The sequence below is a fragment of the Channa argus genome, chromosome 4 (genome assembly GCF_033026475.1).
Source record: "Channa argus isolate prfri chromosome 4, Channa argus male v1.0, whole genome shotgun sequence".
Taxonomy (NCBI): Eukaryota; Metazoa; Chordata; class Actinopteri; order Anabantiformes; family Channidae; genus Channa; species Channa argus.
The window spans coordinates 18,705,044-18,720,775 of record NC_090200.1 but is presented as its reverse complement, the minus strand read 5'-3'; the positions used below and the strand labels follow the sequence as shown (position 1 = coordinate 18,720,775).

Sequence of the window (15,732 nt, the reverse complement as noted above, 5' to 3'; positions counted from 1 at the left end):
CAAGCTAAAGAGAATGCAGAAATATTGTAGAAATTGGTCGCAGTCAATATCAAATAATGTACACACTGTATCATTCCATTAGTCACCTGGAATCCACATGTGCTGTCACTCTCTACAGTGTCTATATTTTTCTGTATATTGGAACAGGTTTTATTCTTGTAAGGCACAAATTCATTTCTGTGATTTAAAAAGATATATTTCCACCATTTTCCATCACTTTTCCACCACCTATTACTTGAAAGGACCACAGTGTGTCTGCCTCAAAACAAATTTCAGATACATTTTCCAACAAGTGCAGTGCGTAATTCTTTCCTCCCTAGTATGGAAACTGAAAAGAAAACTTTACTTCGTTTCAAAGCTATTTGAAACAGTGAAGAGTGGCTTGAACTCTTGTATGCACATACACAGCAATATGTAATAACATTAGGTTACAGCCCAGGGAAAGCTTGCTTCATTTCCCTTTTCAGGACCACTGACCTGAAGCCAATCCCCTCTGGCCAATATTGACTGAACTACTGCAACTGAAGGTGGCTAGAGACCAAGTCAGGCACCGTAGGAGACCCTAAAAAAGGATACATTATTTGGGATGTAGGACACACCATATGACATTACTTTCAGTCACCTTGAAGTCTTAACAACCACTCTGGCTGATAACTTCAGCAGATAGCTTGAAATCCCTGGTGGAGTGCAAAGAACTATGAGTATGACCTCTAATATGGAACATGCTGCAATAGTGTCTTTTTGTCTTCATTAATCAACAGTGAGTGGTTAGTAGCGAAAATATACAAGATTATTAGAAAACTAATAATAATAATAATAATAATAATCTAACTGAAGCATTGATGTGAGTGGGCTGAATTCAGAAATGGTGAAAATCTGAGTGAAACTAGTTGATGCTTCTTTGATGCTTCACATAGCTCTTGGAATGACAGAAAGCTTTTGATAAGCAATCCTAATGTCAGTTGCACTCTAACTCAGCTAGCATGTAGACTCCCACATCTGTCTGTCTCACACAAGTGCACACTCTTATAAGTGCAAAGTTGTTCAAATTACAAGCTTGAAATACTTGACATTCACATCAGATGAACCCAATTTAGACAAATAATGTCATTTTAAAAGTCAAAAAATTATAATTCTTTTTGCAGCCATACAAGGGATTCCAAAGAAATAGCAGACATAAGTAGAGGGAAAAAAATCCATATTCACTAATTACATTATATCTTTGTGTCCATGTTTACAGATAGCTGTCCCTTTGTGGAAGCTACTGTTGCATTTTTTGTTTGTTTGTTTGTTTGTTTTTCGCAGTCTGCATTTCAGTGTATGGTTTCTCAGTAAATCAACCCAAAATTCAAATCTTAGTGGCTTCACCGATGACCTTCCCAGTCTCTTTCATTACTGAGAAAAACCCAATCTATAAAATCACCATGGCTGCAAAGGACATTTAACGCACCAATCTACAATACACATTGATCGTGTTATTGTGACAGTAAACTATTTTCTGAGAGAAATCTATACAGAAATTAGTTATCAGTTATTCTCATTAAAATTCTCAGCCAGGAAAAGGTTCTACCAGAGTATCTGCGGAATTTAGATTGTACAATAAAAGAGTGTGGGGTTCACTTATTGATAACTTTGAAGCTCAGGTCTTTTAAAGTAACAAAAAAAAAGTAAGTTTGCCTCGCTTACAGTAATGGAAAATACATTACAAGGGTTACTTTCTTTGGAGATTACAGGGCTGGGTCTACTGCAGTCTGTTCTCTCACTATGTACGGCGCAACTTATATCTGAGATCATAAACCTTACTGAAATATTCTTTTGGATACAGTAAGGAGGAGACACTGTATATCTACAAAGTCATTTATAAGTGAAACGAAATTTGATAAATATAAATCCATCCTATTCCATCTTAAAGCACACAGAGATTCTATTAAAAAATTAAGACCTGTTCATGCTTTTTGCATTCTGTAAGCCAGAGTATGTAAACAGTTATAGAAATAAGGTGTAGTTCAGAATATGTAAATTGGTTATAGGATTTCAATTCTGAAAGCATGACAGAAAAATATGACAAAATATGATGGTTGAATTTTGAAATGCACAATGGTTGTGACCAAAAGTGTTTAAAAATAATATGTATTGTTCTAAAAGTGTTTGAGTGAGGCTCATCCTTCTAATTAATCAGAGAAGAGCAACAAGCAAAGATTTTTAGCATTCAGAGTTATTGTAATTTGATAACTATGACTATCTGCGGGCCAGATGTTTCCGAAGCATAATGAGCAAAGTAAATTGGTTTCAAGGGGGGAAAGTGATAGCTCTGCAGAACATAAACAAATTGGTTAAAATAATAACCTGTTGATTATTATTTTATAGCCTGTTGCTTATTATTTTGCTAGAAATTAGATTTGGCATCTAAAGATTATTTTAGATGGTTCTTAAATCTTTCATAAATCTTCCTATACTGGCAATACTTATTATTTAAATCCATTACTTTTATCCAACATTGCCCCTTGTGCCACCTAGTTATTATAATTGGTTTGCAGTATGTAAAGTGTTACTCAACACGTTATGTTTATTAGACAGCAACTGCTTAATGATGTCAACAGTGTTGTTTTTTTCCAGTTTAAACTTGCTCTCCTTATATAAATACCCCCAGGAAATTTCTGAAGTATGTTGTGGTTCTTCAAGTCCACAAAATGCATATTTGGATTTGGCCTGAGGGAAACCTTGGGGCATGTCTTAAAAACACAAATTTTCCCAAATTTCTCTCTGTTCTTGCAGATTTGAAAAATGGGTTCATAATATTCCTATGTGTTAATGTATGCAAGTACTGTATACTATAAGAGTAGATTATAAATATATATTTTAATCCTAAAAGCCTTAAAAGTTAAGTTTAAAAGTAAATGAACATGTGTAAACTATGCAAAATGATCTAAATTCATCCAAATAAATTGTCACTTCCCTTTAAAGCAGAAATGGTTGCAAATTATTATACTTAATTAATTATATTCAATTATTAAATGGAGCTAAAGTAAGAAACATATGAGATAGCACCTTCTGGCACTGCCCAGTGTGGAGTGTAAGGGTAGTATGCCATTAATGCAGACTCAGAGCAAAGTGGCAGGGTGACTAATGACCCACAGTGCTCTCAATTATTATCACTGGCACACATACACATACAGGCCCACACACACAAACCATATGATTCATTCTGGTTCTGACTTTGAAGAGGCATGACTCAGCCACACTCATGGGCAGCTACACCAACATTTCTATCTCCATCTCAATTTTTCAAGACCCACCCATAGACTCTTGGTCTAAATGAGGACATCAGTACTTTAGGATATACCTTTGTCCCATGGAAAAGCCACCTCAGCGCATCAAATTAACTTTCTGCTGCAATAAATGTGAGAGTGGGTGTCATTAATTTCTTTGGTCGTTTTCACACCTAAGTCCGGCATCAATCAGAGGCCATTTACTTTTGCACGGCTTTCACATTATTGTTTTTGAGACAATGTCTATATAAGTTCAGATGCTGATTGTCTAATTTACTGACAATTTCACAAAGTCAAGTCACAAACATGTCCTGAACTATAGTTTCCTAATTGTTAATCACATTATTGCCACTATATTATTACTGAAAACAACAATTCACTTAACATTTCTGTTTATATTTTCCCTATTAATTGCTACATTTGTCATCATTTAGGGCCTCTTGCTAAGCTGGACACTTAATTGCATGTGACAGAAGCTTCAAGGGGAAAAATAAATTTTTGTATAACACTATTAATTAAAGGTTGCATTTCCACACAGTTTATGTGGAAATAATAGTACAAAGCTATTAAAAATCACATCTTAATTACTGATATTTGACAAATTAAGCAAAACTGACCAGTGTGGGGCTAGCAGCTTGATATTGGTACTGCCAGACTGAGCGTCTGAACTCCAGCCTCCAGTGTGGTTGGCTCGCAGACAGTCAGCCTGCACAATCAGCCTACAGCCTCAGGAGAGCCTTCCATCCTGCTGCGTCTGCTCTTCTCCTTCCATACATACATACATCCTGCCTGGTTGGCTTGTCAGACTCTGCATCTCCCTCCTATCTTTTTCTTCACCTTCTTCCATTCTTCCCCCATTCCCTTCCCTTCCCCCACCCCCCACGCCCTCTTCCTCCGCTCTACTGGGCTTGTGAAGGTGAGCTATTCCCTAATGGCACTACTGTACAGATTGCAATGTTTCCTCTTCAAATGGAGACAGCTCTCTTGTGAATACCAATGTAAAGTATGGCCGGGCTGATCCTCATCTACTTTTTATTCTCTTTTTTTGATAATTATTGTCTTTTACCACATACTTAATTTCTGGACTTCTGTATTGATTAGTCTTCATCTTGCTCAGCTGACCATGACTAGGAGAGGTACAGACTCCTCCATTTGTCAGTTAAGAGCAGAGTTGGACAAAAGAAACCCCTCCCTGAGGTTTAAGGCCAGTTTGGTGACAGCTGTCATCTAATCACTTGTTCTTTGAATATCTTTTATGACTACGAGATGTGAGGGAACATCAGTGGTACAAAGAATACTTTTAAATATCTATGTGGTGACTTTATTCTAAAATATACAGCTAATAATTTGTGATAGTGTCCAACTGCACAGGTGTATTTAAATTTATGTCTTACATTTTCTTCAATTTGTAAAAAAGGTGTTTCTTTATCCTACTTCCAGGTTAACTTATGAGCAGACATTCTCTTTGATCCTCAAAACACTTATTCCAAACTCACCAAATAGTGAAATAAAAGGTGGGTGCTAAAATTTCTTCAACAAATATTTGAATATATCTAGCTTCATTAGTGTACTAGAAAAAAATCTAACTCCCTGCCTCTTTTAGATCAGGTCATGGTTACTCGAGGCCATATTACAGAAACCTCTTTACTTGCAGATTTGATCCTAACTCATTAGTAGCCATGGTAACTGAATTTTGGTAAAGAAACAGCCAATACAGATTAACAGCTCCTACGTCAATGTTCCTACCCTAACATCAAATACAAAAAGTCCAATATGCAAGCTTCCTATTTCCCAAAATCTTAAATTAATTCTCCTAACTTTAGGATAATGTTAAAGCTGTCTTAGCTTTCACTCTTCCACCACATAGTGTTAGCTTGTTTAGCCTGTAGCTACACTTTTACACAACCAACAAAATGTCAACAGGTAGAAGGTATTCACTGAAAAGTTTAGGGCAGACCCTAATGATGTGTTGCAGTTTAAGGCAAAAAGCTTGCTGGTAGATACAGACTACCATGCACCATAAACTTCCAGTTAGCCGAGGAGCTACAACTACCTTTGGAGAGGCTGCAGTGACCTGGGGATCTCTCCATTGTGGTCCAAAAACAAATTCATTTTAATTTTTTTTTTCAAAGTGAAGTGATCAATACATCAAAAATATTTTAGCCCTCCATGTCATGCAATTTAAGCTTTATGGCAACAGCATTTAGCTAGTAATATGACAGCTCTTTACATATTTTAAAAATGTCTGCAAAGAGGAAAAAGTCACTATAGTCATAATAACATCAGTTGTTAGATAACAGACCTGAAAGCTAAACTGATTATTTAGAGCCTAAAAAAGTATCTTTTATGTTTGTAACATCATCATAATGTAATGCACCAAGCAGTATTGTGCTTTGGGGCCAGCACAGAAACACTATTGTACATTTACAGTGGGCCACACGACTCACGGGATAAGCCGAAAGACAAAAAAAAAAAAAGTTCTACAACTACTGATATTGTCTACACACTACAGTCCCAATTCACTGGATATGTTATAGTTGGTAATAAAATGAGTGTAGAAAATGACGTGAAGAACTTACCACATGTCTATTAGCAAGAACAGTTTGGAATAGCGACAGGAAATGCCATGCTATGATATCCAGGGGTTCCAAATGGATGTGACTGTTTTTTCAAAACCTATCTGAACATTTGCTCTTGTGCACATGAATGCCTTGGTGAGCATGGAGTGTTATCTAGCAATCACATTGCTGCAGGTTAACTCGTTGCTTCTCCCTTTGTGTTTGTGCAGGTGTTTGGAGATTATTATCACTTCAGGCACCATGCAGTGGAGAAAAGGGCTTTGTCTGGCCACAAGGGGATGCATATCAGACTGCAAAAAGAACCCCAGGTAAGACTTTTGTCCGCTCTCACACAACTCAGTGCAGCAACAAAAGGCCAAAAGACAGATTGGATTAGACAAAGAGAGCAGTTATATCACAAGAGAAAAGGATGCCAACACCAATGACAGCTTGTCAAGCTCTGTATGATTTGCAGTCCACACTGGTCCTTCTATCTGTCCCAAACCCAATTCAAGAAATATGCAAAATAAATTCTCCCCTACAACACAACAGCTGGGGGTGTCTCTGTGCATTTAGCCTTGCTTCTCCAGCCTTGTAACAATCATTATATGCACCCAAATGTGAACTAGAAAGCAAAATTGGATTCATCAATATGACATTGGTAAATGGGAACAATTTCCATCCCTGAATGTTCAATCTTCAATCTTCAATTAGTCTGGTTCTGAATTAACACACTGTCCAGTCAATGTACAGTATACTCTGCACACTATAACTCGCACTATAAAATTTCAGTTTCTGTGTTTATCAGATGTAGTTGAGTCAGCATGGAAATTCCAACATTGGGAATACATTGTTTCCTTTTCTTTTTCAAACCTACCTTACTGAGGATTCAGGATCTGGCAATATCCACTATCATTCTGTTGCAGGACAAAAAGAGCTTGTATTGATTTTATTTCTTAAACTAAAGAGAATTAAACTTAAAATTTGGGAAAGTTTTCCAGAAGGCTACGTTTTTCTCACAGTGGCTTAAAAATGACAGTGGAACCCAGAAGAGAAAGTGGCAGAAAGCATTCATTCTGTCTTCTTGAAAATCAGCTTTCATCAATCACAAGAACATTTTTCTGTATTCTGTCATAAAAGCTTATTGAATTTCTTGGCCAAATTAATTCTACTGACTGACTTGAACAATGTTTTTAGGTAATTAATTGTATTAACTTATTAAATTCACAATTATACACATGATTTTTGAATCCTTGTTGCAGCCAAATATACATATCCCTCCAAACAGGCGGATATAGGGAATCAGTCAAAACAGCCTCACACTAGAGCATTATAATCTTCACTTTGAAAAGCAGATTATTGTGCTTGAAAAAATAGGTAGTTAGCTATTGTTAGCTAGATTGTTAAAGCCCTGTCTTGTGTGGGCAGCAGGACATACAACAGGCCTATATGAAAATTGTATTTTGCTTACTGTTCCCGTAATGACTGATTATTTATTGCACTGCTTACCACAGCTTACCTCATGTTTTGCATCTTTAGACTTTTTGTGTTCGTTTTTACAGAATTTATTTTCTGTCTGTGTGGTTCTTTCCTTTCTTATAGAGCAGATATCAGCTGGAACAGTGTTCATTAGTCACTCTCTGATTAATAAAATTGTTTGAATCTTAAATCTATTCGTAGCTCACATTATGTGGGATGAGTTATCTAATAAGAAATGCAGAGAAGAGATTTCGTAGACAAATACACTATTTATTTTAGAGTTTGGCTTCATATTGCTTCAGTTTGTATGTGAGGTGCAAAAATTGTGACTATATTTGTGAATATAAAGGTTAATGTGCTACATTTGTAGAACTAAAAATGTCATAACCTTTTGCAAGCTGTGTCGACTGCTTTGTTGCTTTTATCTACAGCTGACCTGAGGGGGAAAAAAATGTTACTCAGATGTGAGTGTGAAAAATCCAACACAGTGACAAAGCGACGAAAATTGGGATACTCTACATACCTATGTGTGAATGGTTTTCTTTGTTATCTTGAAAACAAATAGAAAAAGCGTTTGTTTTCCTATTATAATATGTTGTACTTCAAGCACCACAAGCAAAATCTTCCACTAAATGTGGAATGTGAATTTCTGTATAAAACCAATTACATGTGTCCTCATACTATAGGAAAAACAAAGGTGAACCGAACCTTTAAATCTGCCATAGGTAATGTTGATTTTTGACTGCTATAGCAGTCATGCAACATATCTAGTGGGTATCCTATCAAAGCCAAACTGGCAACTTTAAAAAGCTGAATAACTGTCAACTCCTGCAGCAACAGCAAATAACCTTGTATGCACACAAGTGCAATTGTCTCCCTTTCAGTGCCACTGCGATTAAACTCTGCAACATCCTATTTACATGTTTACACTTTTTCAAATTTTTGATACTAAATAGAGGGTGGTTACAGGTGAGAACAGGCTTTGGCCATATGCCAAATTAGAGCCCAAGGAATCTGTCTAGCTTTTCCTGTGCCCAATTCAAGGTAGTTAAAGAGAGTACTGATTTGGTCTGACAAGTGCCTCAAGACATGATTAGTGAGATATGGTGACATTTAATTAGGCCTCTAAATTTTAAGTATTGAGTCCCAATGGACATTAACAAAGGTCTGAGAGCATTATGGCTGCAGGACACTTGACTGAGAGTTGCAAGAACGTTGTGGTCCACAAATAGTTTTAAGATTTGCTTTGAATTCTCCAATATTAACAACAAATGAGATTTACTGTAGTTACCTTTTGCTATAGTAAAAAAATATACCCACGTCATTAATTCGAGACTCAATCCAAAATTGACATGCTTTCAAAAAGTGGCCTGGGAAGGACGCAAATAATCACGAAGATGGAAACTAGGGTAATGTACTTGCCTTGTAGCACTGGTAACTGAGAGAGAAGGCCAATTGGACTTTAGCTACCGTCAGCACAGCAAAAGCAGAGAGAAAAAAGCCTTCACTTATATGATCAAAAACAGTCCTACCAGGAGAGCTTTCATCACACTTGTTCATCTCAGTCAGAAGATCAGTAGTTCAAGGTAACACAGCGTTTGAACTTTAGTTACTGAGGACATCAGGCTTTGGATAAGGAACAGTTTGTCATTTTACCTATCCACCCACACAAACAAAACTAGACTAAACCTAAGGCAAACCATGGCTGTTGCCAAATGCACTACAGCATAAGTGTGTTGGCTTGTGTGTATGTGAGTTTTTATTTATGTGGATTTGTATATTCATGTGTCTGTGAAAACATGTGATCCCCAGAAAAGGGGAAAGAAAAGGTTCTGCTTCACCTGCTTCAAAGAAAACAGCTTTAAATGGCAATGAAAACAGAATGGTTGGATTTGGATTAGTCAGTGCTAAGCTTTGAGCTTGTTACACTGTTACCTCGCTGTAATCCAGCTGCTCTCTCTCACATCACCTCCTCTGCTCTGTGGTGCTAACATGCTGCTTATCAACATCTCCTGAATAATCACAAGGTGGCTAGATGACATTGGCAGCTGCATAGGCATTTACCATTATGCTTGATGTTTATCATTGCCTCTCTACACCCCACACCTTCAGACAGGAAGAATCGATTTGGTTTGTGGTGGCCATTGTTAAACCATGGTGTAAGGCAGTTTCTGGCTGTCGCTCTCAAAGACATATTCAATAGTACACACTATAGAGTCATGTGCCAAAGTTGGTACAGACTTTTTTAATCCTACACTTCTTATATGAAAGCATAATAGAAATCATCAGGTCTTAGCGGGTATTAATGATAGCCAAATACAACCGCAGATGAACAACAGCATACAACTTTTTTTCACTGTGCCATTATTTATAAAACAAAAATGAAACTAGAAAGAAAAAAAATTAGGGCAATATTATGTAACCTCTTGCGACTTCTATAAGATTTAAGAGAATAAGTTGTGTCCAGGTGCTGGTAATGATCAGCTCTTATTAATTGATCATCAGTAGTTGTGCAGACCTCTATAAAAGCAGAAGTTTTGGAACTTTCCTGGTCTGGAGCACTCAACTGTGTGTTAATACAGCATTAAAAGGGAAAGACCTAATCAATGATCTTATAGAAGTAAATGTTGCTGCACATCAATTTGGAACGGGTTATTAAAACCTTTTACCAAATAATTTGGAATTCACTGTTTTACAGCAAGAAAGACCATTTAAACGTGAAAAAAGAATTCAAGACAGTTGCCAGTCTTCGCAGGAGTGGATGCACATTTACCCAGAGGTCAGATAATTAAATGCTCAGAGAAAAACAAAAAAAAACTGAGAGAGATCTACATCTCAAACCCTACAAGTCTCACTGAGCATATTAAATGGTCCAGCAATATTAGAAGAAGGCTGTCTACTTATTAGTATCAGTGGTGTACCTCCACAGTACCTATGGATACATATTTGTTATTTGATAACAATAAACAAACTTAGCGGGGTATAGCCGGGTAACAAGATAAGATGAGAAAAATACCTAGTGTAAATATGTTTTAGTTAAGGGGTGCTTATTAAATATTACATGATAGATGGGAATACTGTAAGGTAACTAATGTAACTACTGTGTATCTACAATATATAAGAAGAGGGTGTGAGGCACCACTTTTAATTACTGCTTTCATTTGTTAAACAGACCAATTCTAAGGATTGGAGCTGGGGCAGATGTTAAAGAATTGGTGTTGACTACAATAAAGCTGATCACATAAAAATAGTATAGCATTTTACTGCCTTGGTTCCTAATATGCGGTTCTCCCTTGCTTTTTTTGGCTCTGCTGTGAGAGCTGCTCAGAGACACAAATTGAGTGGAGCAGAGATAAGTTTAAAGTGTGTTTTGCTTAAGTTGATCACAGATGTCATTAACCAGCAAAATCTGTAAGTGATGGAGACGGTACAAGTAATTTATTAAACAGCTTTTGAACAAGCAGAAGACAAACTTGCGGAAATATGTCTTCGCTACTTGATCTGTAGTCCCCTCACTGAAGTTCTATTTTCATCCATAAACCAAAATACTCTATACATGATATTTACAGGCGCTGGATACTTGAAGATGGTAGTTTATTTAGTGTATCTTTACTTGGTGCCATAAATATTTCAAGGCTAAGTACAAAGCCAAATTTGAAATGGAATGAGTTAGGTCATGAGCTTAGAGCCAAGTCCTGCTTTGTCCTTCCTTGATCAATAGTGATACAATACTTTGGACCCTTGGCATCTGTCTGAAGTTTTGTCTGTGTGGTCTGGTTCGCCATGCTTCTGCAAAATGTCAAGGTGGTGGGGTTTTTCTTCCACTGGACCCGCTCGTTCCCCACCACCTCATCATATCGTAGAAAACAAAAACACTCATTTTATATCTGACAATGTATAGATTGATTTGATCAAATCAATTCATCAAGGTTGCTGAGGCTTGACTGAGAAGAGGAACACAAAAAAACTTTACTGACGAATGACTGAACTAATGACTCAACATCAGTACACTCATTAAAAGAGCTGGGATCAAATAAAGAACAAAACTTATCAACAGCATCTTAATTTAAAATGCGTCGCTGAGTGATCACCTTAGATGATGGAGATTCCCCATTAAGGGACAACTGTGAAAATACAACTGTCATTTACTTGAATATCTTCAATAGATATTTGATCCACCCAAAGGCCCAAACTGAAAACCCAGTCCAATGTATGGCCCTTTGTGTGTGTGGGACCAGAGTCCTGACTCAATTGCCTGCAGGAGAAACAATCATGGTGTACAATGGCATACATTTCTCCACAGCCCGTCCTGTGAGCTGTACCAAACACCAAACCAATAACAAATGCATGAAAAAGCTGAGAAGGAGCGTCAGCAAAGCCGAACACAGACGCCATCTTGAACGATTACGAAGTGAGGATGCTCAGGAAATTGAACTGTGGTATCCTGAGTAATGAGTCTTCCGCACTGCACGACCTGGAGGTGTTTCAGCAAAGCAATTTGAGCCATAGACTTATACCACCACAATGCAGGACTGAACGCAGCAGGAACTCCAGTGGTTATTAGACCCTTTAATAAATAATAAAAATTGAACATTGCACGTTACATTGATCATTTGCACAATTGTTACTTTATTTTTATATTTTTTGTCTTTCTGTTTGTTCTAGTGGGCCACTGTAACAAAGTCAGTTGCTGCAAAGCATCAATAAAGTGTAAAATGTAAATGTGAGACAGACATTGTATTGTTCCCTCAAAACAACAATCAAGTACATTACCCATTTGGAAATTGGCCTTTTGGCAAACTGGCATCATTTCAAAAATTTAATTGATATGCTTTGTGATGAAAAAAATTACTGTATGGACATTTAGTGGTTATGTCTCCCAAGTAAAAAACAAAACAAAACAAAAACTGTCAAATTTCACGACTACAATGTTGCATTTTGTTGGTAAGTTGCAGACAGGTGTTTGATTAGGATGTACTTTTTTCAAACACACATATAAGGAAGCAATGCTTGTCAATGCTAGAAAGTGCCAGAAGTTTTTTCTCACAGCTTGGATACGACACATACAGTTAACACATAGTGAAATGTGCCAAACATATCTATCTATGCAGTGTCTATATTGGTGTTGATTAGTGAGGAGTCTGCTGCTTGCAGGGATGCTAAAGAAAAGAAATGTGTGAAAATGTCACTGCTACTGTATTTGCACTTAGGTGAATTAGGGTAACATGACCAAACAGAAGTTCAAACAATTTCTTATCATTCAGACTCTATGTTGATGTCTTAGCATTGATTATTCTTACGCTTTCAATTAGGTTCATAGAGCGAAATGCCTGTAGAACTAAATAGACAAAGCATGAAACAGAACTGAACAGATAAATACTTTGTGAGTGAGTTAATTTTTAAATTTGCTTTACATTTCAGCTTCTCTTCCTACTTATTATTTTTTTTAACAGAGCTGGGGCCTATAGTCAGTTTTTAAAATTAGAACATTATTATTGACATTATCATAGTGTGTTGATCACTGTGTAAATTGTGTGTGTGTGTGTGTGTATGTTTGTGATACAGATCCTATGGGCAGAGCAGCAAGTGGTAAGAAAAAGGAAGAAGAGGGATGTCTATGAAGACCCAGCAGACCCTGATTTCCCGAAGCAGTGGTACCTGGTGCGTGTTGAAAATGTAGCAATTAAATCTTTTCTCAAAACCCCTGTTTGTCGGTATATGTGCTTTAGATAAGTTTTAAACATAAAAGAAATGTCACTTGCAGTAGTTTGCTTGCTCTTTTATAAAAGCACCATCCATTTAATATTACCAACAAAGGCATTCAGGTGGGAGCACAGTAGATTATGTAATGATCTTTCATCTTTCTGTATTCTATTCTAAATGCCACTTTAGATTTTGAGGCTACACTGAAGGTCCTCTGCATTCAGATTTGTCAATAGCAAAATGTGTCCTGGATAGTTTTCAGTTACTCCTATGCAATTATTTCTGATTAAACATCCAATGCTTCTTTATTAAGCTCTGTCTGACCAATGCAGCGCTCAGAAATTTCAGCTCTGCAGAAACCTTGGAGGATACCCAATTTAAAGATGTATTTCTTTTTATTGGCTGACATTATTAATTTTCTTATGGTCAGTTAGATTGGCATAAATGGAACTGATGTCTTTAGTTGCATCAGTTTCACGACCAACACAAGCAAGTCAAATACAGTGCATCCAGTCTTCCAAGTGCTTAACTTTTTCCACCTTTTATGTTACAGCCTTATTTCATTATTTTCCTCAAAATCCTACAAACAATACCCCATAATGACAATGTGAAAAATGTTTGTTTGAAATCACATGTACATAAGTATTCACGACCTTTGCTCAATACTTTGTTGAATCACCTTTAGCACCAATTACAGCCTCAAGTCTTTTTGAGTATGATGTGTACAAGCTTTAAACACCTATTTTTGGCAGTTTCTCCTATTCTTCTTTGCAGTACCTTTCAAGCTCCATCAGGTTGGATGGATAGCGTTGGTGCGTAGCCATTTTCAAATCACTCCAGAGATGTTCAGTTGCGTTCCATTCTGGGCTCTGACTATGCCACTCATGGACATTCAAAGAGTTGTCCCATAGCCACTCCTTTGTTATCCTTTGCTGTGTGCTTAGGGTTGTTGTCCTGCTAAAAGATGAACCTTCACCCCAGTCTGAGGTCCAGAGGGCTCTGGAACAGGTTTCATTCAGAATGTCTCTGTACATTGCTGCATTCACCTTTCCCTCAATCCTAACTAGTCAACATTCCCACAGCATGATGCTGCCACCACCATGCTTTACTGTAGGCAAACTCCAAGCAGGCTGTCATGTGCCTTTTACTGAGGAGTGGTTTCAGTCTGGCCACTCCACCATACAGGTCTTATTGATGGAGTGCTGCAGAGATGGTTGTTCTTCTGGAAGGTTCTGATCTCTCCTCTTAGAGAAGCTGGAGCTCTTTCAGAGTAACCATCGAGTTCTTGGTCACCTCCCTGACTAAGGCCCTTGTCTCTCGATCCATTAGTTTGTTTGTCAAGCCTGCTCTAGGATGAGCCCTGGTGGTTCCAAACTTCTTCCATTTACGGATGATGGAGGCCACTTTCCACATTGGGAACTTCAATGCTGGAATTGTTTTTCCGTACCCTTCCCCAGATCTGTGACTCAATACAAACTTCATGGCTTGGTTTGTGCTCTGACATGCACTGTTACCTGTGGGATCATGTTCAGTTAATTAGATTTCCCACAGGTGGACTCCAATCAAGTTGTAGAAACCTCTTAAGGATAATCAGTGGAAAAAGGATGCACCAGAGCTCAATATTAAGGGTCATGGCAAACGGCATGAATACTTTTTATACACGTGATTTTATTTATTTGTTTATCTTTTATTAAGTTGCAGTTTTCAAAAAACTTCTTCACATTGACATTACGGGATATTGTTTGTTGAATTTTGAGGAAAATAATGAATTTAATCCATTTTGAAATAAGGCTGTAACATAAGAAAATGTTGAAAACTTTATATCTAAGGATTCTGATTTGAATGTAAAATTAAATGTCAAGACAGATCCACTACTGAACTGGATCACCTGTAGCTAATAGAAAATTGTTCTGTCTGTTTTGTTATTTACAGCTTCTCTCAGTGATGGTTCAATTTGCTTTAATCTTCCCTTTTTTCTTTGTTACATGTACAAAACTCCTTTCACTGCAATGGATTAATGACATCATTGACTATCCCAGATATAAATCACCGGTGAATGGAAGTTGTGAAACCACCTCTCACATTTGGTATTAGAGCTCTAATCATCCGTTGCCTTGAATCCCCTTTTCTTCTATTTAAAGTATTTTACCCATCTCTGACTTGAAAACCAAAGCTGACATATACAACCATTGCTGAAGTTTTGTTTTTATGACAAATTTATTTTATTAATGAACGCTTTAACACGGGCCCCATCAGTCTGTAGCAAACATCACCTTAAATGTATATTGAAGGGTATCTGTGCCAGTTTAAATCTGATTTTGGTTATTCTGTAAATGAATCCCTGAAGTTAGCAATGATTTGGGGGGATCACACCAAGATTTCTGACCTTTAACTTGTTGTCTTCAGACAGTATAGCTATAGTTGGAGGCTCACACTGGGTGCTTAGCCTGAGGAGTCAGTCATATTGGATTAATGCATTAAATTTGTATTTTAAGTGTTCATGAACCACCTTCCATCAGTAATCTTCCATTTAATACAGCACTAGGAAAAATATTTCTTTTCTTTTCTTTTTGTGTGTATCTGCCACTAAGCTATTTCAGATCTTTAAACAACATATGAAATGAAAGAAAGGAATTCTGAACAAAATAAGTTAGCACCGTTGCCTCACATCAGATGGTTGCAAGTTTGCATCCCCGGCGATCATTTTTGCATCCAAACACAGC

The 15,732-nt window shown here is 37.1% G+C and overlaps 1 protein-coding gene across 4 annotated transcripts in view; it reads left to right on the top strand.

Moving 5' to 3' along the window:
* Positions 1 to 15,732, top strand: part of furinb (furin (paired basic amino acid cleaving enzyme) b) — a 79,429-nt gene that overhangs the window by 35,140 nt on the left and 28,557 nt on the right. For all 4 annotated transcript variants that reach the window (XM_067500361.1, XM_067500362.1, XM_067500365.1 and 1 more), the window contains 2 exons: positions 6,058 to 6,156; positions 12,872 to 12,967. In XM_067500361.1, the coding sequence (XP_067356462.1) occupies positions 6,058 to 6,156; positions 12,872 to 12,967 (195 nt within the window). The remainder of the gene's footprint in view (positions 1 to 6,057; positions 6,157 to 12,871; positions 12,968 to 15,732) is intronic.